Source organism: Dryobates pubescens, chromosome 20, assembly GCF_014839835.1.
Source record: "Dryobates pubescens isolate bDryPub1 chromosome 20, bDryPub1.pri, whole genome shotgun sequence".
NCBI lineage: Eukaryota > Metazoa > Chordata > Aves > Piciformes > Picidae > Dryobates > Dryobates pubescens.
This window is the reverse complement of record NC_071631.1, coordinates 20,282,828-20,307,465: the sequence shown is the minus strand read 5'-3', so window position 1 is coordinate 20,307,465 and position 24,638 is coordinate 20,282,828. Positions and strand designations below refer to the sequence as shown.

At 59.1% G+C, this 24,638-nt stretch overlaps 1 protein-coding gene across 1 annotated transcript in view; it reads right to left on the bottom strand.

The window, feature by feature from the left end:
* LOC104308621 (bMERB domain-containing protein 1) overlaps nt 1-23,705 on the bottom strand; it is a 29,326-nt gene extending 5,621 nt beyond the window's left edge. The window contains exons 1-3 of the mRNA XM_054170732.1: nt 23,600-23,705; nt 11,653-11,773; nt 2,431-2,504 (exon numbers count right to left, since the gene is read on the bottom strand). Of these exons, the coding sequence (XP_054026707.1) occupies nt 2,431-2,504; nt 11,653-11,773; nt 23,600-23,675 (271 nt within the window). The 5' untranslated portion in view covers nt 23,676-23,705. The remainder of the gene's footprint in view (nt 1-2,430; nt 2,505-11,652; nt 11,774-23,599) is intronic.
* Between the last annotated feature and the right edge of the window lie 933 nt (nt 23,706-24,638).

The following is a 24,638-nucleotide window of genomic DNA, read 5'->3' as shown; positions in this document are numbered from 1 at the left end:
ATGGAATGGAATGGAATAGAATGGAATGGAATGGGAAAGGATGGAATAGAATGGAATAGGAAAGGATAGGATGGAATGGAACAGAATAGAATAGAATGGAATGGAATGGAATAGAATGGAATGGAATGGGAAAGGATAGGGTGGAATGGAATGGAATGGAATGGAATGGAATGGAATGGAATAGGAAAGGATGGAATGGAATAGGAAAGGATGGAATGGAACGGAATGGAATGGAATGGAATGGAATGGAATGGAATGGAATGGAATAGAATAGAATGGAATAGAATGGAATGGAATAGAATGGAATGGAATGGAATGGAATGGAATAGGAATAGAATGGAATGGAATAGAATGGAATGGAATGGAATGGAATGGAATAGGAAAGGATGGAATGGAATGGAATGGAATGGAATGGAATGGAATGGAATGGAATGGAATAGAATAGAATGGAATAGAATGGAATGGAATAGAATGGAATGGAATGGAATGGAATGGAATAGAATAGAATGGATGGAATGGAATAAGAAAGGATGGAATGGAATGGAATGGAATGGAATGGAATAGAATAGAATGGAATGGGAAAGGATAGGATGGAATGGAATGGAATGGAATGGAATGGAATGGAATGGAATGGAATGGAATGGGAAAGGATAGGATGGAATGGGATGGAATGGAATAAGAAAGGATGGAATGGAATGGAATGGAATGGAATGGAATAGAATAGAATGGAATGGGAAAGGATAGGATGGAATGGAATGGAATGGAATGGAATGGAATGGAATGGAATGGAATGGAATGGGAAAGGATAGGATGGAATGGGATGGAATGGAATGGAATGGAATGGAATGGAATAGAATAGAATGGAATGGGAAAGGATAGGATGGAATGGGATGGAATGGAATGGAATGGAATGGAATGGAATGGAATGGAATGGGAAAGGATAGGATGGAATGGAATGGAATGGAATGGGAAAGGATGGAATGGAATGGAATGGAATGGAATGGGAAAGGATAGGATGGAATGGAATGGAATGGAATGGAATGGAATGGAATGGAATGGAATGGAATGGAATGGGAAAGGATAGGATGGAATGGAATGGAATGGAATGGAATGGAATGGAATGGAATGGAATGGAATGGGAAAGGATAGGATGGAATGGAATGGAATGGAATGGAATGGAATGGAATGGAATGGAATGGAATGGGAAAGGATAGGATGGAATGGAATGGAATGGAATGGAATGGAATGGAATGGAATGGAATGGAATAGGAAAGGATAGAATGGAATGGAATGGAATGGAATGGAATGGAATGGAATGGAATGGAATAGGAAAGGATAGAATGGAATGGAATGGAATGGAATGGAATGGAATGGAATGGAATGGAATGGAATGGAATGGAATGGAATGGGAAAGGATAGGATGCAATTGAATGGAATGGAATGGAATGGAATGGAATAGGAAAGGATGGAATGGAATGGAATGGAATGGAATTAACCAGGTTGGAAGAGACCTTCAAGATCATTGTGTCCAACCTATCACCCAACACCACCTAATCAACTAACCCATGGCACCAAGCACCCCAGCAAGTGTCCTCCTGAGCACCTCCAGTGATGGTGACTCACTGGAGGGACCCAGCACATGAGATGCTCTTTCTCCCTCAGAGCCAGAGCTGTGTGGTGTTTGCTCTTGTCTGAAACCTCCAGAGGTAGGAGGTTTGGCCCTCCCTGGGCTGTGAAGGGACAGGGGTGGCCCTGGCTGTGACAGGGACCGTGAGAGTCAGTGCTCATGGTAAGTGGGGGTGGCAAAAGCAGCATCTCCTCCCAGCTGAAGCTTTCACCTGGGCTGTTTGCCTCCTTTCAACACCCAAACCAGGGGCACCAGCAAGCCCCCTGGCACCCAGCCTAGCCTGGCTGCGGCCACCACTGCCCCAGCCATCGCTGCCACCCAGTCCTGACGTGGCCAAACCAGGAGTTCCTTGGGTCTCAAGGAGCTGAGACCTCTGGAGGCATCTCCCCTCCCCTCCCTGGGGTGCTCTGACACTGTCCCTTGCTTGTCCTCTCCAGCTGGTCTGGGATCCTCCTTGTGGCAGGTCCACAATGAGCGTGTCAGCAGCCACTGTCCCCTCACTTAGCTCCTGTCCTACTTCCACACCAGGCTGTTCTCACTCAAAGGGCTCAGGAGCTTTCTCCTTTTCTGCCTCCTCTGCCCTTCAGCCCAGGCCTGGACAGGGACTCCCTGGCTACTGCCAGCAGCAAGGCTCCCAAAGGGACCTCAGCTCTGCCTCAGGAGCCACCCTGCTGGCTGTGGCAGTGGTGACTCTGGGAGCATCCCAGGGTGGGAGCCAGTCAGGAGATTCTCTGGGGGGGTGGAAAGCCTTCTGCTTGCTGCAGCAGCAGGGTGCAGCTCTCTGGGGCTTTACCAAGCCTCACCTGGAAGAGCAATGAGTTTCTGAAGCTCCTTCTTCAGCCGGCTGATCTCCTTGCAGAGCTGAATGTCATCCATCCTGCAGGCACACAAAGCACACTGCTGAGGGGCAGGAGAGGACCAAAGCCCCCAGAGCAACACCCAACCAACACTTGAAGGCAGGGGAGGTGGGGAGCAGAGGCTGACCTGGGAATCATAGAATCACCAAGGCTGGAAAAGACCTCAGAGGTCATCAAGTCCAAGCTGTCGCCCAACCCCTCCTGAGAACCAAACCATGGCTCCAAGGGCCACAGCCAGTCCCCTCTTCAACACCTCCAGGGATGGGGACTCCACCACCTCCCTGGGCAGCACATTCCAACAGCTAACAGCTCTCTCTGGGAAGAACTTTCTCCTCACCTCCAGCCTAAACCTCCCCTGGCACAGATTGAGACTGTGTCCTCTTGTTCTGGTGCTGGGTGCCTGGCAGAAGAGACCAACCCCCACCTGGCTACAACCTCCCTGCAGGGAGTTGCAGAGAGCAAGAAGGTCTCCCCTGAGCCTCCTCTTCTCCAGGCTGAGCAACCCCAGCTCCCTCAGCCTCTCCTCCCAGGGCTGTGCTCCAGACCCCTCCCCAGCTTTGTTGCCCTTCTCTGGACACCTTCCAGCAGCTCAACATCTTTCCTAAGCTGAGGAGCCCAGAACTGGACACAGGACTCCAGGTGTGGCCTGACCAGTGCTGAGCACAGGGCAGAATGACCTCCCTGCTCCTGCTGGCCACACTGCTCCTGAGGCAGGGAAGAGGCAGCCCAATTCAGCTCACAGCTTGTGGTGGTGATCATAGGTTCATAGATTCACAGTCTGGATTGGGTGGGAAGGGACCTTGAGGATCATGTACTCCAATCCCTGCTGTGGACAGGGACCCCTCACACTAGATCAGGTTGCTCAGAGACACATCCAGCCTGGCTGCACAAGCCCCCAGGGTTTTCAGAGTCTCAGACTGGGTTGGGTTGGAAGGGACCTTGAAGCTCAGCCAGCTCCAACCCCCTGCCAGGGGCATGGACACCTCCCACCAGCCCAGGCTGCTCAAGACCTCATCCAGCCTGGCAGGGGACATCCACAACCTCCCTGGGCAACCTGTTCTAGTTTCTCATCACCCTCACTGCAAAGAATTTCTTCCTCATCTCCAGTCTCAGTCTCCTCTCTCCCAGCTCAAAGCCATTGTCCCTTGTCCTGTAACCCCCAAACCTTGTCAAAAGTCCCTCCCCAGCTCTCCTGGAGCCCTCTTTGGGTACCAGAAGGCTGTTAGGAGGCTGTGTCACTGCTTGGCAGGCAGAAAGCTCCATGGGTAATGAATGGAGAGTTATGACAAGCAGGCACATCCTCCCTGAGGCAGCAGCTGGGCTTCTGCTGATCCCCCCTGCAAAGAAACCCAAAGCCAAGCAGCAGAATCCAAACCCAAATGCAAGCTGCTGTTACAGGAAAAGATCTGAGAGGCCTGTGCTGCCTTTCTGCAGGAGGTAGGGAAGTGAGACATGACACAGAGGGAAGTCTGCACACTCAGAAGGTGTCCACAGAGAAACCAGGTTCATTCCATCAGGAGAAGTGGAGCTGCAAGCAGTGGAATCATCTCTGGCTCACCCCATGGGACCACAGCAAGATACTGATCAGGATGGGCTTGACTCAAATCTTCCAGGATCTGAAGGGGGTACAAGAAAGCTGGGGAGGGACTCTTGAGGGTGTCAGGGAGGGATAGGACTGGGGGGGAGGGAGCAGAACTAGAAATGGGGAGATTCAGCTTGGATGTGAGGAAGAAGTTGTTGCCCAGGAGGGTGGTGAGAGCCTGGCACAGGTTGCCCAGGGAGGTGGCTGGGGCTCCATCCCTGGAGATATTCAAAGTGAAGCTCAACAGGGCTCTGGGCAACCTGATCTAGTTGGGGTTGTCCCTGCTGACTGCAGAGGGGTTGGGCTGGATGTCCCTTCCAACCCAGACCATTCTATGATGCTATCCTTCTTTCTTTTCTCTCTCCTCTCCTCTCCTCTCCTCTCCTCTCCTCTCCTCTCCTCTCCTCTCCTCTCCTCTCCTCTCCTCTCCTCTCCTCTCCTCTCCTCTCCTCTCCTCTCCTCTCCGAGCCTCTCCTCTCCGAGCCTCTCCTCTCCTCTCCGAGCCTCTCCTCTCCTCTCCTCTCTGAGCCTCTCCTCTCTGAGCCCCTCCTCTCCTCTCCCCTCTCCTCTCCTCTCCTCTCCTCTCCTCTCCTCTCCTCTCCTCTCCTCTCCTCTCCTCTCCTCTCCTCTCCTCTCCTCTCCTCTCCGAGCCTCTCCGAGCCTCTCCGAGCCTCTCCTCTCCTCTCCGAGCCTCTCCTCTCCTCTCCTCTCCGAGCCTCTCCTCGCCTCTCCTCTCCTCTCCTCTCTGAGCCTCTCCTCTCTGAGCCTCTCTGAGCCTCTCCCCTCCCTCTCCTCCCTCTCCCTTGGCTGCATTGTTTTGCTATCCTCTGCTCCTTTCTCTTGTCCCTTCTTTTGCACAGGGGGTCAGGGGCAGGCAGGGAAGGAGAAGCTGGCAGCTTCCCCTGGTCTCTGGCCAGGGGCTTCCTGTGCTGCTTGCTAACTGTAAATCCCTGTAGCTGTTGTAGCTCCTGGGTGTTTTGTACCTGTTCATTGCACCCCAGTGCAGATTGTAGTTCAGCCTGCACACACAGCTCCCTTTGCCTCCCCCTGAGCTGTGCCCACTGATAACCCATGGCTGCCATCACCTCGAGCAGATGTGCCACCGGTGCCTTCTGAAGCAGCTGTCCTTCCCCTGAGTCATGCTGTCCACCCCTCCTGGGGATGACTCATGGCTGCTGAAGCTACTTGAAGATGAAGCTTTGCCAGTGGAGCTGAGGACCCCAGAGACAGCAATAAAGGAAGGGAAAACAAACAGCCTGCCAAGAGGGGACCCTCTGAGATACTGCTGCAGGAGGAGATCATCTCAAGTGGAGGAGAAGACTTCCTCTTGGTTCTGTCAGAGTTTTGCTCCATCTGATGGACTTCAGGTTGAGGGAGCTTCTCCTCCCCCCTCTACTCTGACCTACTGATGCCACAGCTGGAGACCTGGCTCTGGGTCTGGGCTTCCCAGATCAAGACCAGGAGCTACTGCAGAGAGACAGTGGAGGACCACAAGGATGCTGAGGGGCCTGGAGCAGCTCTGGGAGGAGCCTTTGTGGCCTTATTCCCTTGCTGAACATGGTCCCAGGGATCTCATCCTCTACATCTGACCTTCCAAACCACTGCCAGCCCTGTTCCCACCCCAGGGGCAAAAATGACCACGAGTGTCTGTAGGCTGTTGGGAATGTGTTGTTTGGTTGGCACTTGAACCCAGGGTGGCCAGCAGGAAGAGGGAGGTTCTCCTCCCCCTCTACTCTGACCTAGTAGGATCACATCTGGAGTCCTGGGGCCAGTTCAGAGAGGCAGGGAACTGCTGGAGAGAGTCCAGGGGAGGCTGCAAAGCTGCTGAGGGGCCTGGAGCAGCTCTGGGAGCAGCAAAGGCTGAGAGCCCTGGGGCTGAGAGCCTGCAGAGGAGCAGCCCCAGAGGGCAGCTGAGCAATGCTCAGCAAGAGCTAAAGGAGCTGTGGGGGGCAAGAGGCTGGGGCCTGACTCTGCTCAGTGGTGCCCAGGCACAGCACAAGGGGCAGTGGGCACAGACTGGAACCCAGGAGGTTGGATCTGAGCAGGAGGAGAAAGTTGTTTGTTGTGAGGGTGCTGGAGGCCTGGAGCAGGCTGCCCAGAGAGGTTGTGGAGTCCCCTGGTGTGGAGAGCTTCCAAGCCCCCCTGGGCACTGTGCTCCTGGGCAAGCTGCTGTGGGTGCCCTGCTTTGGCAGGGGGCTTGGACTGGATGCTCTGCAGAGCATCTTCCAACCCACACCAGCTGGGGTGCTGGGATTGTTGGCACAGCAGGTCTGTGTCTGGGAGCTGCATGTGGAGAACAGGGAGGTCTGTTTGTCCTCCTGTTGCCAGCTCACAGTCCTGTGGTGACTAAGCCTTGAGCTTGTACAAAGAGCAGCAATGGCAAGGTTGGCACAGGACACCTGAGCACAGACTGCCTGCTGCTGATCATAGAATCACTGAACTGGGGGGGTTGGAAGGGACCTAAAGGATCCAGAGCCCAGGCCTTGGATTGCTCTTCTCCGGCAGTGCTGCACAGGGATCACAGATCACAGGGTCACAGGATGTCAGGAAGGGACCTCCAGAGATCAGGGAGTCCAAGCCCCCTGCCAGAGCAGGACCATAGAATCCAGCTCAGGTCCCACAGGAGCACATCCAGACAGGGCTGCAAAGGCTCCAGGGAAGGAGACTCCACAACCTCTCTGGGCAGCCTGCTCCAGGGCTCTGGGACCCTCACAGGGAAGAAGTTCCTCCTCCTGTTGAGGTGGAACCTCCTGTGCTGCAGTTTCCATCCCTTGCTCCTTGTCCTATCCCAGGGTGCAGCTGAGCAGAGCCTGGCCCCTGCCTCCTGACCCCCAGCCCTCAGCTATTGAGAGACATTGATCAGATCCCTCTCAGCCTTCTCCTCACCAGACTAAGGAGCCCCAGGGCTCTCAGCCTCTCCTCCCCAGGCAGGGCTGCAGTCCCTTCAGCATCCTTGCAGCCCTGCCTTGGACTCTCTCCAGCAGATCCCTGTCCCTCCTGAGCTGGGCAGCCCAGCACTGGATGCAATATTCCAGGTGAGGTCTCAGCAGGGCAGAGGAGAGGGGGAGGAGAACCTCCCTGGATCTGCTGGCCACACTCTTCTTGAGACACCTCACACTAGATCAGGTTGCTCAGAGCCACATCCAGCCTGGCCTTAAATACCTCCAGGGGAACAAAGCTCTGTGCAGCCCATCAGGCCACTTTGGCTTCTTCATCCTCTGGAGTGCTGAACAGCATCCTCATAACCCACCTGGGGAAACTGAGGCAGGGGAAAGGGAAGTCACACTGGTGAGGCTGCACCTCAGATCCTGGGTTCAGGTTTGGGCCCCTGGCTCCCCTGCAGTCCCTTCAGCATCCTTGGAGGCCTCCCTTGGACTTTCTCCAGCAGATCCCTGTCCCTCCTGAGGTGGGCAGCCCAGCACTGGATGCAATACTCCAGGTGAGGTCTCAGCAGGGCAGAGGAGAGGGGGAGGAGAACCTCCCTGGCTCTGCTGGACACACTCCTAATGCCCCCCAAGACCCCATTGGCCTTCTTGGCCCCCAGGGCACATTGCTGTCCCATACAGAACTTGCTGCCCACCAGCACTCCCAGGTCCCTCTCCCCAGGGCTGCTCTCCAGCAGATCACCTCCCAGCCTGTCCTGCTGCAGTTTTTATTCCTTCCCAGGTGCAGGACTCTGCACTTGTCCTTGTTGAACCTCATGAGGTTCCTCTGTGCCCAGCTCCCAGTCTGGCCAAGTCTCACTGAATGGCCTCACAGCCTTCAGGTGCCTCAGCCAAGGCTCCCAGCTTGGTATCCTCACCAAACTTGCTGAGCAGTCTGTCTGTCTGTCCCCTCATCAATGCCATTGATGGAGATGTGGAACAGGACCAGACCCAGCACTGATCCCTGGTTACAGTGGAGTGAGAGCCTGGCATAGGCTGCCCAGGGAGGTGGTGGAAGCCTCCTGCCTGGAGGTGTTTGCAGCCAGGCTGGATGTGGCTGTGAGCAACCTGCTGCAGTGTGAGGTGTCCCTGGCCATGGCAGGGGGGTTGGAGCTGGCTGAGCCTTGAGCTCCCTTCCAACCCTGGCACTTCTGTGATTCTGGAGCTCTCCAGCTGGACTTGGCACCATTGCCCTCAGCCTTTTTCCTCCTCACTGCTGTGCTCCACAAAGCTCCACACAGCCCCTCCACACCACTCAGGTGTGTAGTCCTGGTGTTCCCAGGGCTCTGCAGCCGAGGCCACCTCTGTGGCTGACCCCCTTTGGTTTCCCAGGTACAAGTCAAGGAAGAAGCCAACCAGAGGCTGAATAAAACTCAAGTGCTGAGAGTGTGGCTGGCACCTGTGAGCTCTCTGTGCTGGTTGCCATGGAAAGCATTTAAGAGCTGCACTTTGTATGATTTCCAACAATGTACCCAGGAGGAGCTGAGCTTCACAGAGGTCCTCCCTCCAGAGCTGAGCCTCCGCTGCGGGAGCCAGCGGGAGCCTGGCCACGCTGCCATCAGCAGCACAGCCCCTGCTGCAGCCCAGGGAAGCTGGCTCCTGCCATCAGCAGCACAGCCCCTGCTGCAGCCCAGGGAAGCTGGCTCCTGCCATCAGCAGCAGCACAGCCCCTGCTGCAGCCCAGGGAAGCTGGCTCCTGCCATCAGCAGCAGCACAGCCCCTGCTGCAGCCCAGGGAAGCTGGCTCCTGCCATCAGCAGCAGCACAGCCCCTGCTGCAGCCCAGGGAAGCTGGCTCCTGCCATCAGCAGCAGCACAGCCCCTGCTGCAGCCCAGGGAAGCTGGCTCCTGCCATCAGCAGCAGCACAGCCCCTGCTGCAGCCCAGGGAAGCTGGCTCCTGCCATCAGCAGCAGCACAGCCCCTGCTGCAGCCCAGGGAAGCTGGCTCCTGCCATCATCAGCAGCACAAAGCCAGCCTCAAAGCCCCAGAGCAGGACCTGGGAGCACTGCAGGCAAAGTTCCCCATGAGCCAGCACTGTGTCCTCGGGGCTAAGAAGGCCAGTGGGGTCCTGGGGTAGAAGAGTGAGGCCAGCAGGGCAAGGGAGGTTCTCCTCCCCTTCTGCTCTGCCCCAGTGAGGCCACAGTGCTGTGCTCCCCAGCTCAAGAGAAGCAGAGAGCTACTGGAGAGAGCCCTGCTGAGCTGGGGCAGGGCAGCACACTGAGGGATGCAGCTGATATGCCTCAGGGGTGGGATCCATCCAGAGGGAGCTGGATGGGCTGGAGAAGCAGAGCTGTGTGAACATCAGGAGGGGCAACAAGGCCAAGTCCTGCACATGGGGCAGGGCAAGCCCCAGCATCAGTCCAGGCTGGGGGTGAAGGGCTGGAGAGCAGCCCTGAGGAGAAGGACTTGGGGGTGCTGGGGGGTGCAAAGCTGGAGGTGAGCTGGCACTGAGTGCTGCCAGCCCAGCCCCAGCCTGCCCTGGGCTGATCCCCAGCAGTGTGGGCAGCAGGGGCAGGGAGGGGATTCTGCCCCTCTGCTGGGCTCTGCTCACAGCCCTGCAGTGCTGGGGCAGCTCTGGAGCCCTCAGCACAGCCAGGGAGCTGCTGGAGCAGGGCCAGAGGAGGCCACAGCAATGCTGGCAGGGCTGGAAGCCCTCTGCTGTGAGGCCAGGCTGAGAGAGTTGGCCTTGGGCAGCCTGGAGAGGAGAAGGCTCCAGGGAGACCTTCTGGTGGCCTTGCAGTGCTTCAAGGGCTGAGCAGAAAGCTGGGGACAGAGTTTAGGGCAGGGCCTGTGGTGACAGGACAAGGGGGGATGGTTTGGAACTCAAAGAGGTAGATTGAGACTGGAGAGAAGGAAGAAATGTTTGACCCTGAGGGTGGTGAGAGCCTGGCCCAGGCTGCCCAGAGAGCTGGGAGCTGCCCCCTGGCTGGAAGCATTGCAGGTCAGGTTGGTTGGGGCTGTGAGCAACCTGCTCTGGTTGGGGATGTCCCTGCTGGCTGCAGGGGTTGGACTGGGTGAGCTTGGAAGTTCTCTTCCTACCCAAACCAGTCTGGGATCCTGTGAGTCTGTGACCTCCCCAGAGCAGCAGTGCACCACCAGCCTTCAGCTCCCTTCCTGAGCCCAGCACAAGAGCACTGAGGGCCCACTGGGAGAGGAGGTGCTTGGGGCTGACTGTGGCAACACTCAGTGTAGCTGAATCCAAGTCCTCAGCTCTGCACAGAAATAGGCTCAGGGACACATCCAAGCCCCTCCTGAGAGTAAGGGCAGAGTGGTGGGAGAGAGAGGCTGCACTTCAGCTGGAACACCATGGGGAGGGCAACCTCAAGCCTGCCAGTGCCTGGGGATGATCTCTGCTTGCTCAGGCAAGCAAGTTGGGAGCAGGAGTTGAGCTGTTAGAGGGTAGAAGAGCTCTCCAGAGGGACCTTGCCAGGCTGGACAGGTGGGCAGAGGCCAACAGGATGGCACTGAACAAATGCAAGTGCCAGGGGCTGCACTTTGGCCACAGCAACCCCAGGCAGAGCTACAGGCTGGGGGCAGAGTGGCTGAGAGCTGCCAGGCAGAGAGGGACCTGGGGGTGCTGGTTGACAGCAGCTGAACAGGAGCCAGCAGTGTGCCCAGGGGGCCAAGAAGGCCAATGGCATCCTGGCCTGCAGCAGGAACAGTGTGGCCAGCAGGAGCAGGGAGGTCATTGTGCCCTGTGCTCAGCACTGCTCAGGCCACACCTGGAGTCCTGTGTCCAGTTCTGGGCTCCTCAGTTTAGGAAAGATGTTGAGTTGCTGGAAGGTGTCCAGAGAAGGGCAACAAAGCTGGGGAGGGGTCTGGAGCACAGCCCTGGGAGGAGAGGCTGAGGGAGCTGGGGTTGCTGGAGGAGGCTCAGGGGTGACCACATTGCCCTCTACAACTCCCTGAAGGGAGGTTGTAGCCAGGTGGGGGTTGGTCTCTTCTCCCAGGCAAGGAGCACCAGAACAAGAGGACACAGTCTCAAGCTGTGCCAGGGGAGGTTTAGACTCGAGGTGAGGAGAAAGTTCTTCACTGAGAGAGTCATCAGTCATTGGGATGTGCTGCCCAGGGAGGTGGTGGAGTCCCCATCCCTGGAGGTGTTGAAGAGGGGATTGGATGTGGCACTTGGTGCCATGGGCTAGCCATGAGGTCTGTGGAGACAGGTTGGACTTGATGATCCTCGAGGTCTCTTCCAACCTTAGTGATACTGTGAGACTGTGAGACTGCTTAGCCTGCAGAAGAGGAGGCTCAGGGGAGACCTTCTTGCTCTCTCCAACTCCCTGAAGGGAGGTTGTAGCCAGGTGGGGGTTGGGCTCTTCTCCCAGGCAGCCAGCACCAGAACAAGAGGACACAGTCTCAAGCTGTGCCAGGGGAGGTTTAGGCTGGAGGTGAGGAGAAAGTTCTTCCCAGCAAGAGAGATTGGCCACTGGGATGTGCTGCCCAGGGAGGTGATGGAGTCCCCATCCCTGGAGGTGTTCAAGAGGGGATTGGATGTGGCACTTGGAGCCACGGTTTGGTTGTCAGGAGGGGTTGGGTGACAGGTTGGACTTGATGATCTCTGGGGTCTTTTCCAAGCAGGCTGATTGCATGGTTGTGTGGTTGTGAGCAGCAGGAGGGCTGGGGGATGTGTGGCTGGGGCAGCAGGGGGCAGGGCAGCACTCACATGTAGCGCAGCTCCGACTCCCTCCTCACCAGGATCTCCCTGATCCGCTCGATCTTGAAGAGCTCTCCTTCGATGTCGTCGATGGTGGTGGTGGAGTCAGCCATGGACACAATCTCATCTTCTGCAAGTCAAACAGCAGCCGGGTTAGCCGGCAGCAGACGGCCACAGGGTGCTGTGAGGACCAGCAGGGACCACAGAGCTGTGCCCCCTGCAAACACCAAACCAGCGGCAGCAGAGGGTGGGCAGCAGGTCGAGGGAGGTTCTCCTCCTCCCATCTCTGCCCTAGTGAGACCACATCTGGAGTCCTGGGGCCAGTTCTGGGCTCCCCAGCTCCAGAGGGACAGGGAACTGCTGGAGAGAGTCCAGGGGAGGCTGCAAAGCTGCTGAGGAGCCTGGAGCAGCTCTGGGAGCAGCAAAGGCTGAGAGCCCTGGGGCTGAGAGCCTGCAGAAGAGCAGCCCCAGAGGGCAGCTGAGCAATGCTCAGCAAGAGCTAAAGGAGCTGTGGGGGGCAAGAGGCTGGGGCCAGGCTCTGCTGAGTGGTGCCCAGGGACAGCACAAGGGGCAGTGGGCACAGACTGGCAGCCAGGAGGTTCCATCTGAGCAGGAGGAGAAAGTTGTTTGTTGTGAGGGTGCTGGAGGCCTGGAGCAGGCTGCCCAGAGAGGTTGTGGAGTCTCCTGGTGTGGAGAGCTTCCAGTCCCAGCTGGGCACTGTGCTGCTGGGCAAGCTGCTAGGGGTGCCCTGCTTTGGCAGGGGGCTTGGGCTGGCTGAGCTCCAGAGGCCTCTTCTAACCTCCCCATGCTGCAGCAGCAGCAAGCACCTGCACCATTTTAAACTCCTTTGCAGACTTGCCCCTGCTTTGCTGGTGCTGCAGAGGGAGAGAGCCCAACAGGCACATGGGATGGCACTGAGCCATGGGGACACTGAGCTGCCAGCCTGGTCCTGGTGAGCTGGAACAGCCCTGCTGATCACTGCATTAGGACCCAGGCTGGCTTGGCTTGCTGAGCCCAGCTCCAAGCAGACATGCAGTATGCATGAAGTGTCTGTGCTGCATGAGGACCTCAGAGGCCAGCTGGCCACCCTGCTTGAGCCTGCAGCTCTCTGAGCCCTAGAAACAAGCACTGGGTGCCCTGCTTGAGCAGGGGGATTGGACTGGCTGACCCCCAGGGGTCCCTTCCAGCCCTCCCCATGCTGGGGTTCTGTGATTCTATGATTCTGAGCATCCTGACAGCTCAGAGTGGGGTGTGATGCAGGTGCCAGCATGCTGGCATTGGCTGAATGTGCTTTTGGTGGCTAGTGGAGGAGTGACATGACCCTCAAGTAGTCCTCTTGGGATTCTAAGACAGAAGCAGGGGCAAACTCAGCTCCCAAGCACTCACACTACCCCAGGCTACTCCTGTTTCCTCTAGCAAGCCTCTGCCAGCAGCCCTGGAACCCCTCCTCACTCTGGGAGTGATTTCTCTAGCAGTTTATGAGGTGGGTAGAGGACCACTGAGTGCAGTGTTTTGCCATCTGCCTTAATGCTGATCTCTTCCTGCCCTGGGTCCCCTTTGGAATCACTAAGCCACAGTCTCCAGCTCCCCACTCTCCAGTTCCCAAGCCTCAGCTGCCTGAAAATCCTGCTCCTGGCCCTGCTGCTCCCTGCTCATGCTTCTCCTTCTGCCTGTGTGGGGGAAACTCCAGGGCTGCAGGGCAGCAGTGCCCTGGGGGGCAGCTGTGCCCTGTGAGGGTGCAGGGGGAGCAGGATTGGCCCTGCTGTTGGCATTCTGGATGTTCCCTCACAGCCTGCCTCTGCTGCAGCTGCTGAGCCCCTGTCTGAGCATCCCAGCAGGGCCAGCTCAGCCCCTGGGTGATCAGTGTGCTGCTGCCTGCCACTGGGGAGGGGAGGGGGCTCTGCCAGGCACCCCAGGCTGGGAACTGGGAGCTGGGAGCTGGACAACCTCAGCTGTCCCCATCAAGAGGCCTGGGAGGGACAGGCAGGGGGGGGGGATGTGAAGGCACTGTGAGAGCCAGCATGGAGTCCTGCTGTGCAGCAGTCTGAGCAAACCAGTGAGATGCCAGAGGGACCCCTGTGCAGCAGGCAGGGGAAAGGGGGAGGCAGAGCTGGTGGCCAGAGCAGTGGAGTGAGGGTGCTGAGCTCCCATCCAGGTTTGGCTGTGAGGCTGCTGCCTTTTTGCCCTGAGCAGGCAGCACAGAACCACTGAGGATGGAGAAGCCCTCTGAGATCACCCAGCCCAGCCATCACCAGCAGGGCCACCAAACCATGGCCCCAGGTGCCATGGCCACACATTCCTGGAACACCTCCAGGGCTGGGGACTCCACCACCTCCCTGGGCAGCCTCTGCCAGTCCCTGACTCTTGCAGCAGGGACATTTTCCCTCATCTCCAACCTCAGCCTCCCCTGGCACAATTTCAGGCCAGTTCCTCTCTTTCCACCACCTGAGTCTAGGGAGCAGAGCCCAACCCCCAGCTCACTGCATCCTCCTTGCAGGGAGCTGCAGAGAGCAATGAGGTCTCCCCTCAGCCCCTGAGCCAGCTCCCTCAGCTGCTCCTCCCCAGCCCTGTTCTCCAGACCCTTCCCCAGCTTTGTTGCCCTTCTCTGGACCTGCTCCAGCTCCTCAGTGTCCCTCTGGGAGCCAGGGGCCCAAACCTGATCCCAGGATCTGAGGTGCAGCCTCACCAGTGTGACTTCCCTTTCCCCTGCCTCAGTTTCCCCAGGTGGGTTATGAGGATGATGTTCAGCACTCCAGAGGATGAAGAAGCCAAAGTGGCCCTGATGGGCTGCACAGAGCTTTGTTCCCCTGGAGGTATTTAAGGCCAGGCTGGATGTGGCTCTGAGCAACCTGACCTAGTGTGAGGTGTCTCAAGAAGAGTGTGGCCAGCAGATCCAGGGAGGTTCTCCTCCCCCTCTCCTCTGCCCTGCTGAGACCTCACCTGGAATATTGCATCCAGGTCTGGGCTCCCCAGTTCAGGAGGGACAGGGATCTGCTGGAGAGAGTCCAAGACAGGGCTCCAAGGATGCTGAAGGGACTGCAGCACTGCCTGGGGAGGAGAGGCTGAGAGCCCTGGGGCTGCTTAGTCTGGAGAGGAGAAGGCTGAGAGGGATCTGATCAATGTCTATCAATAGCTGAGGGCTGGGGGTCAGGAGGCAGGGGCCAGGCTCTGCTCAGCTGCACCCTGGGATAGACCAAGGGGCAATGGATGGAAACTCCAGCCCAGGAGGTTCCAGCTCAACAGGAGGAGGAACTTCTTCCCTGGGAGGGTCCCAGAGGCCTGGAGCAGGCTGCCCAGAGAGTCTCTGGAGCCTTTGCAGCCCTGCCTGGATGTGTTCCTGTGTGACCTGTGCTGGATTCCATGGCCCTGCTCTGGCAGGGGCTTGGACTCCCTGATCTCTGGAGGTCCCTTCCAACCCCTCACATCCTGTGAGCTGTGACCCTGGAACTGGATGATCCCTGAGGTCCCTTCCAACCCTGGCAGCTCAGTGATTGCAGGATTCATCCAGCTGGTGATGGCAGGGGACAGCTGTAAGAACTTCACCTCCATGACTCCTCAGCTCCATGCTACCTGGGCCAAGCATCTGTCCCTACTCCGTGCTGGAGGAGGATGCACACACAGGCTCATGTTGTGGGCAGAGATGCTCCTGTCCTTGCCTCCAGTGCTTTTCAGACTCCTTAGCCTCCTGCTGTCCAACACAAAGGCCACCTCTGCAAACCTGAGGCTCTCTCAGCAGCACAGAGCTCAGCCCAGCGCTGGTGTGAGCAGGCTGTGCTGCAAAGCCAGGACGAGGGATGCTTGTTTCTAGGGCTCAGAGAGCTGCAGGCTCAAGCAGGGTGGCACCTGTATCACACCCCACTCTGAGCTGTCAGGATGCTCAGAATCATAGAATCACAGAACCCCAGCATGGGGAGGGCTGGAAGGGACCCCTGGGGGTCAGCCAGTCCAATCCCCCTGCTCAAGCAGGGCACCCAGTGCTTGTTTCTAGGGCTCAGAGAGCTGCAGGCTCAAGCAGGGTGGCACCTGCATCACACCCCACTCTGAGCTGTCAGGATGCTCAGAATCATAGAATCACAGAACCCCAGCATGGGGAGGGCTGGAAGGGACCCCTGGGGGTCAGCCAGTCCAATCCCCCTGCTCAAGCAGGGCACCCAGTGCTTGTTTCTAGGGCTCAGAGAGCTGCAGGCTCAAGCAGGGTGGCCAGCTGGCCTCTGAGGTCCTCATGCAGCACAGACACTTCATGCATACTGCATGTCTGCTTGGAGCTGGGCTCAGCAAGCCAAGCCAGCCTGGGTCCTAATGCAGTGATCAGCAGGGCTGTTCCAGCTCACCAGGACCAGGCTGGCAGCTCAGTGTCCCCATGGCTCAGTGCCATCCCATGTGCCTGTTGGGCTCTCTCCCTCTGCAGCACCAGCAAAGCAGGGGCAAGTCTGCAAAGGAGTTTAAAATGGTGCAGGTGCTTGCTGCTGCTGCAGCATGGGGAGGTTAGAAGAGGCCTCTGGAGCTCAGCCAGCCCAAGCCCCCTGCCAAAGCAGGGCACCCACAGCAGCTTGCCCAGGAGCACAGTGCCCAGCTGGGCTTGGAAGCTCTCCACACCAGGAGACTCCACAACCTCTCTGGGCAGCCTGCTCCAGGCCTCCAGCACCCTCACAGCAAACAACTTTCTCCTCCTGCTCAGGTGGAACCTCCTGGGTTGCAGTTTGTGCCCATTGTGCTGTCCCTGGGCACCACTGAGCAGAGGCTGCCCCCAGCTCTTGCCCCCCACAGCTCCTTTAGCTCTTGCTGAGCATTGCTCAGCTGCCCTCTGGGGCTGCTCTTCTGCAGGCTCTCAGCCCCAGGGCTCTCAGCCTTTGCTGCTCCCAGAGCTGCTCCAGGCCCCTCAGCATCCCTCTGCTGGGCTCTCTCCAGCAGTTTCCTGTCTCTCTCGAGCTGGGGAGCCCAGAACTGGCTCCAGGACTCCAGATGTGATCTTAGCAGGGCAGAGAGGGGAGGAGGAGAACCTCTCCCCAGTAGCTGCCTGAAGCAGGACAGCCTGGTGAATGCATGGTTTGGCCAGTGTGAGGTTAGGATCTCTGCCTTCCCTCAGCTCTGGCTGTGTCCCTCCCAGCTGTGCACAGACCCCTCCCCTAGCCTTGTTTCCTGGGTCTGAAGGGGGTTGCTAAGGGACTGGACTGTGGTTGCTACAGGACCAGGATGTGGTTGCTAGGGGACCAGAGTGTGGTTGCTAGGGGACCAGGATGCTGAGGTCTCTTGTCCTGCTGCTCTGCCATCCCAGAGCTCCTCTTGCCCAAGACATTTTGCTGTCCCCCACCCCTAGCACAGCTGAGCAGTGGGGGCTGTGTCCTGGGGACAGGCAGGATCTGCCTGCACAGGCAGGTGACAGCACAGGAGAAGGTGCAGCAGGGACAGCTGCTTGTGGCAGCCACTCCCTGGGCTTTGGGTGCACCTCAGCACAGCTCCAGGGAAAAGCTGCACTGCTCCAAGTGTCAGTTCCATCACCAGGCTGAAGTGACAAGGCTGATTGCTTTGGAGATGCACCAATAAACAGAGACAGGAGCTCACTGCAGCCTTCACCAGCCAAGGACAAGCCTGAGCCCCCCTGCCAGGGAGCACAGGGGTGGGCCTGGGGGAAGCTGAAGCCCTCCTGGCCTGGGTGGGCTGGGGAATAACCCAGAATATCTTTGTTCACTGTTGGTAGAACTCTTTGGCTGAGTGTTTGAAGTGTCAGACAAGCAATCCCAAGCACTGATACAGGCTGGGCAGGGACTGGCTGGAGAGCAGCCCTGAAGAAAAGGCCTTGGGGTGCTGGGGGAGGGGAAGCTCAACAGGAGCCAGCAGGGAGCACTTGCAGCCCAGAGAGCCAAGCAGAGCCTGGGCTGCAGCAGGAGAAGTGTGGCCAGCAGGGCCTGGGAGGGGATTCTGCCCCTCTGCTCCACTCTGCTGAGACCACAGCTGGAGCTCTGGGGCCAGTTCTGGAGCCTCTGTGCCAGGAAGGATCTGGAGGGGCTGGAAGGTGTCCAGAGAAGGGCCACGAGGAGGAGCAGAGGGCTGGAGCTGCTCTGCTGTGAGGACAGACTGAGGGAGTTGGGGTTGTTCAGTCTGGAGAGGAGAAGGCTCTGAGGAGACCTCATTGTGGCCTTCCAGGATCTGCAGGGGGCTCCAAGAAAGCTGGGGAGGGACTTTTGAGGCTGTCAGGGAGGGATAGGGCTGGGGGGGATGGAGCAGAACTAGAAATGGGGAGATTCAGCTTGGATGTGAGGAAGAAGTTGTTGCCCATGAGGGTGGTGAGAGCCTGGCACAGGCTGCCCAGGGAGGTGGTGGAAGCCTCCTGCCTGGAGGTGTTTGCAGCCAGGCTGGAGGTGGCTGTGAGCAACCTGCTGCAGTGTGAGGTGTCCCTGGCCATGGCAGGGGGGTTGGAACTGGCTGAGCCTTGAGGTCCCTTCCAACCCTGACAATCCTGTGAGTCTATATTTCCCAGTGCTTTGAGCCCAGGTGTCAGCATCACTGCCTCTCCCTTCTTATCCCAGAGCCTCCTTAGCAGGAGCAGAAGATGGGAAAGGTGAATCCTCCCCTGTGCACACAAAGGAGGGAGGCAGCAGTGCTGGGCTGCTCTCCTCCCTCAGCAGCAGGAGGCTGGGACATGGGTTTAGACTGTGGGCAGCTGCCCACAAGAGTGAGGAAGCTCCTGGCTCAGCTTTGGGTGGGTTCCCCTCAGAAGCAAGGAATATGTTGTGCATGGCACCACCTGCCCAAGAGGAGCTGCCCTCATGCAGCCCCCCCTGAAGTCACCTCTCTGTAGGGCACTTCCCAGCAAGCTGCTGAGGTCAGAAGTGTCCTGGGGAAAGGGGACAGAGGATGGGTGTACGACACACAGCAGAGCAGTGGCTGCAGGACTCAAGCTCCTCAGCCCTTGTGGCGCTGCCTTCCTGTGCTGTGATCAAGGTCATGGCACTCTGCATCCCCCTGGCACAAAGTGTCCTCTGGAATGCCAGGGAACTGCTCACCACAGCAGGAAGCCCTGGCCAAGAAGCTCTCTGAGGGCAGCTGTGCCTGGGGCTGCTTAACTCAGGACAGAAGCCCTGGGAGGGAAGCTGCAGGAGAATGCTCCTGCAAAACCAAGCTCTCAGCCCTTGGCAGGGAGCACCTGGGCACAGGGACACAGAGCTGCACTTCTGCACCAATCCACTGACCCTGAAACCAGCAGGTGAAAACAGCTGACAGGCTGGGGGGGTGAGCTTGCTGATGGAGACTCCTTCCACCTGCCAACATCTGCCCAGGACCACAACTCATCCTGCCAAGAGCTGAGCACCGGAGTGAGGGCAGGGGATGGGTGAGGAGAGGCTGAGGGAAGCAGGCTGAAGAGTCATTCAGACACTGGAAGTCAGATCAAAGAGGTGTGAGGTCTCCATCTGTACCTTCCAGACAAGGCTGTGAGCAGGAGGATTTAACTCCTGCTCCTGCTTGGAGCAAAGGACTGAGCTCAGAGGGGAAGCTTAGGCTGGAGGTGAGGAGAAAGTTCTTCCCAGAGAGAGAGATTGGCCCTTGGGATGTGCTGCCCAGGGAGGTGGTGGAGTCCCCATCCCTGGAGGTGCTCACAGAAGGCTTGGATGTGGCACTTGGAGCCATGGTTTAGCTGTCAGGAGGTGTTAGGTATCAGGTAATAGGTTGGACTTGGTGACCTCTGAGGTCTTTTCCAGCCTGGTTGGTTCTGTGACATCTCCCAGGCCAAGTTCCTCTACAATTTCACCCAATGAGGTCAGCCTGTGACAGCCCCTTGGGATGTGCATGGACCTTCCCTAGCAGCTCAGGAGATGCTTTCTGCTGGCAGATGTGGAGCAGTGCTGAGTTACAGCACCACAGGACAGCCCCTTGGGATGTGCATGGACCTTCCCTAGCAGCTCAGGAGATGCTTTCTGTAGGCAGATGTGGAGCAGTGCTGAGTTACAGCACCACAGGACAGCCCCTTGGGATGTGCATGGACCTTCCCTAGCAGCTCAGGAGATGCTTTCTGTAGGCAGATGTGGAGCAGTGCTGAGTTACAGCACCACAGGACAGCCCCTTGGGATGTGCATGGACCTTCCCTAGCAGCTCAGGAGATGCTTTCTGCTGGCAGATGTGGAGCAGTGCTGAGTTACAGCACCACAGAGTCACAGAATTGCTGAGGCTGGGAAAGACCTCTGAGATCACCAAGCCCAGCCTGTGACCTAACAGCACCACATCAGCTAAACCCTGCCACCAAGAGCCACATCCAAGCTTTCCTTACACACCCCTCCAGTGATGGAGACTCCACCACCTCCCTGGGCAGCACATCCCAGTGCCTCATCAGCCTTGCTGGGAGTTCTCCAGCCCCAGCAGCTACAGGCAAGGGCCAGGCCACAGCTTTCTGTGGGGAGACCGAAGGGCACCACGCACCCAGGCCCCTGTGCAGTGGCAGAGACATCACCCAGCAGTCACACCTGGCAAGGGCAGACCCCCAGAGCTCAAGAGGGATTAAAAGCCAGAACGTCCTGCAGGCAGAGGGCAAAAGATCACAGGGTCAGAGGATGTTAGGGGTTGGAAGGGATTCAAAGAGATCATCAAGTCCAACCCCCCTGCCAGAGCTGGAGCATAGAATCCAGCACAGGTCACACAGGAACACATCCAGACGGGGCTGGAAAGGCTCCAGAGACTCCACAACCTCTCTGGGCAGCCTGTTCCAGGGCTCTGGGACCCTCACAGTGCAGAAGTTCCTCCTCCTGTTGAGGTGGAACCTCCTGTGCTGGAGTTTCCATCCACAGCCCCTTGTCCTATCCCAGGGTGCAACTGAGCAGAGCCTGGCCCCTGCCTCCTGACCCCCAGCCCTCAGCTATTGAGAGACATTGATCAGATCCCTCTCAGCCTTCTCCTCTCCAGACTAATCAGCCCCAGGGCTCTCAGCCTCTCCTCCCCAGGCAGTGCTGCAGTCCCTTCAGCATCCTTGGAGCCCTGCCTTGGACTCTCTCCAGCAGATCCCTGTCCCTCCTGAGCTGGGGAGCCCAGCACTGGATGCAATATTCCAGGTGAGGTCTCAGCAGGGCAGAGGAGAGGGGGAGGAGAACCTCCCTGGATCTGCTGGGCACACTCTTAGTGCCTCCCAGGCTCCCATTGGAGAGGGTTTGGCCAGAGCTGCCAATGGGTTTCTTACACCTTCCCCAAGTGCCTGGCACCAGTGAGGGCCTAAGGATGCAAGCATCATTAAAGCTGTGACCAACTCACAGTCCTGAGTGTCCCTTAGGGGATGGAGAGGAATGACAGCAAAGTGAAGCCAGGCAGCCCCCACAGCTGCACACACCCCAGCAGGACCAGGCACAGATGTCAGCACTGACCCCAGCCCAAAGCCCCTTGGCTGGCACCATTTCAACCCAGCAAAGCACCGAAGGGGCTCTGAGTGTAACCTGGAGATGCTCTGATCCTCCCCACATGGCCCAGGGGAAGCAAGCAGTGTTAATGAGCAGTTTAATAGCCAGAGCTTTCCACTCCATATGGCTTGGGTGAAAACATTTAGACAGCCTGCAGCAAGCCTGGGATGAGTCAGAGCAGCCAGCAGCACAGGGTTGAGCTTCCAGCCCTTTCCTTCATGATTAAAGTTGGGTGATTGATGGACAGCCCCCCGGGGAAGGGGGCACAGCTCTTTACCTAGGCTCCATCCCAAGAGGCTTTTAACTTCACTCCTATGCTTTCCTCTGCCCTGGAAAGGGCAACAGGCATCCAGCCCCCCAGAATCAGCCCTTGCTCCACAAGCTGGATAAGGAGGGTGATGGATAAGAACAATGGATGAGGAGAGGTGAATCCTCACCACCCACACTGCCTGGCAAGAGGGACACAAAGCCTCTGGAACCACCAATACATGGCCTGGAGCACCAGTGCCAGAGGAGAGCATCATGCTCAGAGGGGAGAGATCACAGCTGCCAGCAGCCTGCAAACCACAGCCCAGCTGCCCCCTCCGGTAACCCAGGGCCAAAGGTGCAGCCCTGGCCCATGGCTGCTGGGGAGGACTCCTCTGGCTCTATCTGTGCAGCCCCTGGCACAGCCAGCGCCACTGGGGCCGGGCCAGACAGTCACCAAAAGGACCAGAGCTCACAAGTGAGGTGTCAGGGATAGCTCATGGGGTATCACCAGGGATGTAGCCCCCTCCTCAGCACCCCACTGCTGCGTGCACTGCCCCTGGGTCACCTCCTGAGCACAAGCAGGGCAAGAGGCTGCCTGTGCTCAGAGCGTGGCAGGGTTGGCCTGAGATCGCCTGGGGTGCATTTAGAACGTGTCCAGGGAGGTTCTTCCACTCTGCTCTGCCCTAACGAGGCCACATCTGGAGTCCTGGGGCCAGTTCTGGGCTCCCCAGTGCAGGAGAGACAGGGAACTGCTGGAGAGAGTCCAGGGGAGGCTGCAAAGCTGCTGAGGGGCCTGGAGCAGCTCTGGGAGCAGCAAAGGCTGAGAGCCCTGGGGCTGAGAGCCTGCAGAAGAGCAGCCCCAGAGGGCAGCTGAGCAATGCTCAGCAAGAGCTAAAGGAGCTGTGGGGGGCAAGAGGCTGGGGCCAGGCTCTGCTGAGTGGTACCCAGGGACAGCACAAGGGGCAGTGGGCACAGACTGGAACCCAGGAGGTTCCATCTGAGCAGGAGGAGAAAGTTGTTTGTTGTGAGGGTGCTGGAGGCCTGGAGCAGGCTGCCCAGAGAGGTTGTGGAGTCTCCTGGTGTGGAGAGCTTGCAAGCCCAGCTGGGCAATGTCCAGCTCCTGGGCAAGCTGGACCCCTCACCATTCTGGGGTACACAGTGACAGCCAGCCTCAGCTACCCAGAGAGTGCCCCAGGAGCTGGGAGTCTATAGCCCTGCACTGATCCAGCACAGCCACAGCCACAGCCACAGCCTGCTGACAGGCACTGGGGGGGATGCTCAGCCACAGCTGGCATCCTGAGCCCAGCAAGTGTTTGACCTTTCCCTGGAACACCCTGATGTCACCTGGCTGCTGGGAACAGAGGTTCCAGGTGATGGAAGTGCTCAAACCACCCCCCTCCCCCAAGGGCAAGGTCTCCATACAGCCACCTGCCATGCAGAGGGGTGTGGGGAAAGATCCCTGTGGCACCAAGGAGAGGACTCCAAGTTCAGGCAGCTCACCAGGCAGGGGAGCAGCCTCACGGGCAGCACCTCCTCCGTTGTGCCAAGCAGGATGCTGGAGTTTGCTCCACCCTTGCCTTTCCAGCTGCCTCTCCCTGTCCTGCTGGGTGCAGGTGGCTAAGGGGGAGCAGAAGGAGCTGGAGAAGGGGAAAAGTCGGAGGGACGTCAGGGCAGAGGGGCTGCAGCAGCCTCCCCTCCCCAGGGTGTTGCCCGCAGCCCGGCACTGGGATCCTTCCTCACAATCCAAGGTCAGGGACTCTGCCCCAGACAGTCCCTCTTGTTTCGTGCCTGGGGAGCTGGCCCCAGAGGGGCAGAGGCAGCAAATGACAGGGAGGTCACAGCCGTGCCCGGGGCCGGGCATGACGGCGCAGGGCTCCGCGTCCCTCCGGGCAGCATCAGACGGATGGCGGAGTGCATCCTGCCTTCCCCGGGCTCCTTCCCTCCACCCTCCTGTCTCCACGCATCCCTGCTTCCCTCCGGCCATCCTTGCTCCCACCCAGCCCCTTGTCTCCTCCATCCACCTCTCCCATCCACTCTCCCTCATCCAGCCCTTCCCTCCCTCCACCACCCCCCTTCCCTCATCCCTCCCCTCCATCCCTCTCCCGCTCCATCCCCGTTTCCCTCCGTCCTTCTCCCCCCACTCCTCCGGCTCCACTCGCCACACGGCCGGGACCGGCTCGGGCAGCGCTCGGGGATGAAGCCTCCGGTTCCACCTCCCGCGGCTCGGCTGCCCGGGCCACTGGGGTCGGGGTAGAGGTGCGGGGTGGTGGGCTGGGGGCAAAGTTTGGACCTGGCACGGTCCCCGCCCGCCCCGGTCCCGCCGCGCTCACCTGGCCCCGCACCGGGAGGAGGCCAGCGGGTGGACTCCAGCGACCCGTACCGGGGAGGGCTCCGGTTCCGCTCCATGCCGCAGCCCTGCCCGCTCCTGTCCGCGCTGCTCGGGGCTGCCGGGGAGCTCCTGCTGCTCCGCGCCCTGCGCTCCGCCTCCGCGCAGCCCTGCTCCCCCCGCACGCCCACCCCTGCCGCTCACCACCTGCGCCCCCCGTACCCCCCAACCCCCTGCCCGGAGCCTCAGCCCCCGTACCTCCTGCACCCCCCGTACCCCCTGCCCGGAGCCTCAGCCCCCGTACCTCCTGCACCCCCCGTACCCCCCAACCCCCTGCCCGGAGCCTCAGCCCCCGTACCTCCTGCACCCCCCAACCCCCTGCCCGGAGCCTCAGCCCCCGTACCTCCTGCACCCCCCAACCCCCTGCCCGGAGCCTCAGCCCCCGTACCTCCTGCACCCCCCAACCCCCTGCCCGGAGCCTCAGCCCCTGTACCTCCTGCACCCCCCGTACCCCCCTGCCCGGAGCCTCAGCCCCCATACCTCCTGCACCCCCCAACCCCCCAGTCCCCTGCCCGGAGCCTCAGCCCCCGTACCTCCTGCACCCCCCGTACCCCCCAACCCCCTGCCCGGAGCCTCAGCCCCCGTACCTCCTGCACCCCCCGTACCCCTCACCCCCTGCCCGGAGCCTCAGCCCCCGTACCTCCTCTGTCCCCCATCCCCCCTAGTCCCCCGTGCTCCCCACTCCCCCAACCCCTGCACACTCCCCCAGTGCCTCCTGCACCCACCTCGACTCCCACCCCCGCTCTGCTCCCCTGCCTCCCCTGCACCTCCAGCACCCCCTGTTCCTCCCTGCAAATCCTGCTCCCCCTGCAGCTCCTGCTCCCCCCAGCCCCCCCACTCCCTGCACCGTGTCCCCTGCAGCCTGTGCCCTGCTCGCTCCCCCTGCAATCCCTGTGCTCCATGCACCCCTCACTGCCACTGCCCACCCACTCCCCCTGCTCCCCTCCACACAGTGCCCCTTGCTCCCCACATGCCCCCTGCAT